This window comes from Penaeus monodon, chromosome 34 (genome assembly GCF_015228065.2).
Source record: "Penaeus monodon isolate SGIC_2016 chromosome 34, NSTDA_Pmon_1, whole genome shotgun sequence".
Taxonomy (NCBI): domain Eukaryota; kingdom Metazoa; phylum Arthropoda; class Malacostraca; order Decapoda; family Penaeidae; genus Penaeus; species Penaeus monodon.
In genome coordinates, this window is record NC_051419.1 from 9,210,668 (window position 1) to 9,212,268 (window position 1,601).

The 1,601-nt window shown below is 53.0% G+C and overlaps 1 protein-coding gene across 1 annotated transcript; it reads right to left on the reverse strand.

Moving 5' to 3' along the window:
- Positions 1-265: 265 nt before the first annotated feature.
- On the reverse strand, positions 266-961 carry LOC119594809 (casein kinase 1-like protein 8). The gene has a single exon (XM_037943899.1). It carries the CDS (start codon positions 959-961, stop codon positions 266-268), a length of 696 nt encoding a protein of 231 aa, XP_037799827.1.
- Positions 962-1,601: the final 640 nt, after the last annotated feature.

A 1,601-nucleotide genomic window follows, 5' to 3' on the forward strand; every position in this document is an offset into this window, starting at 1 on the left:
CACACATGTATGAGTATGTTTTGGATGTATATATATATTTTTTTCTTTCTTTCTTTCTTTTTTTTTCCTTTGTTCACCTTTTTTTACTTTTTTATTTTCATTTTTTACTTTTTTTACTTTTTTTTTTTTTTTTTACTTTTTTTTACTTTTTTTTTTACCTTTTTTTTTACCTTTTTCTATACCAAATTATATCATTTTAAAAATAAAAGAAAAAGTCCAGTCGCGGACGCCCATGTACACCCGTAGTGAGCAACGAAGGCCCTGCTCAGTAGCAGCGGCGGAGCAGGCGGATCTTCTCCTGCTCAAGGGCCTCCAGCAGCGCGCCCAGGCCCTGCCGCTCTCTCGGGCTCACCTCCTGGCTCCTGAAGAACCAGCGCTTCACCAGCTGCGGCATCTGCTGCTTCCCGCCGAATACGTACAGCATCAGCTTGCCCACGGCATACGCGTCGGAGAGGCTGCCGCACGGGCCCGCCCTCTCGCTCCCGCAGATCTCGGGGGCGTAGGGCAGGCGCGGGTTCCACTGGATCCCCAGCCTCGGCAGCGTCCCGGCCACCATGGTCAGACCGAAGTCAATGACGGTGACCCGGGCTCCCCACGCGCCCATCCGCACGCACACGTTGGCTGGCTTGATGTCGTTGTGGGCGAGGCCGTGCTTGTGCATGTTTTGCACGATGTTGCACACCTGCCTCACAACAGACATCCTTTGCTCCGTGTGCAGGCGGCCGACCACGTGGGCGTCGAGGGTGTGGCCGGCGTACCTGGTGACCAGGCACATCCTCTCCGGACACACGCCCACGAGGCACTGGAACCCGTCGTATTCGGCCAGCAACATCATTGCCTTCGCTTCGACGATGAAGGTGCGGAAATTCTCGAGGCTCTGGGCCTGTTTCACGACCAGCTCCTTCTTAAGGTTCAGGAAGGTGGTGCCGTAGCCGCCCTTGCCCAGTTTCTTGGGCGCCATGCCCATGCAGCTGCGGAGTTACTTAGCACACAGGATTGGCACGTGGAAGTCCGTGCAGAATCGTCTGAACATTTCGATTTCTGTTTGAAGCAGCCTCCGCAGGACCGAAATGTTTCTGAATTCAATCGAAAACAGAAACTGCATGCAGTTTTCGAACCTCGTGGATAAACTTTTCGGACCAATCACATGTCTCTTGTGCTGGTTGGCCATTGTCTCCACGTGGCTCTTTTCCCTCTCTTCACAATTCTGCTTCACCTTCTTCGGCTGGGGCTCCGTGCTTCCGTCTTCCCGGGCGCGCTTGCTGGGACGCACTTGCTTAGGAGAGGAGAGAGCGACCTGCTCCTCACTGCTCGCTTTTGCGTCTCTCTGGATGCCCAAAGAATCGTCGAATTCCTTTGATTTGCTGCTCATGTCTGCGTCGACTATTTGGATCCCTGCTGATGCCATGAGACCGAGGAAATCGGATTCGAAAGCCATGCTGCTTGGCGGAATCCACGGAGCAAGGCTGCAACACGTCCGATCTCTAGCTGTGCTCGAGGCTGAATGAGGGCCACTGATTGTGGCGTCACTGAAGTACCTAGCAAGTAACGAGGTTAAGTGGATCCAGAAACCGGTTTTATCCGAATTCTGTTCACCAGTT

What these genes read in the sequence shown, in the direction of transcription:
- LOC119594809 (XM_037943899.1), bottom strand. Translation starts at nt 961, where the DNA reads ATGGCGCCCAAGAAACTGGGCAAGGGCGGCTACGGCACCACCTTCCTG.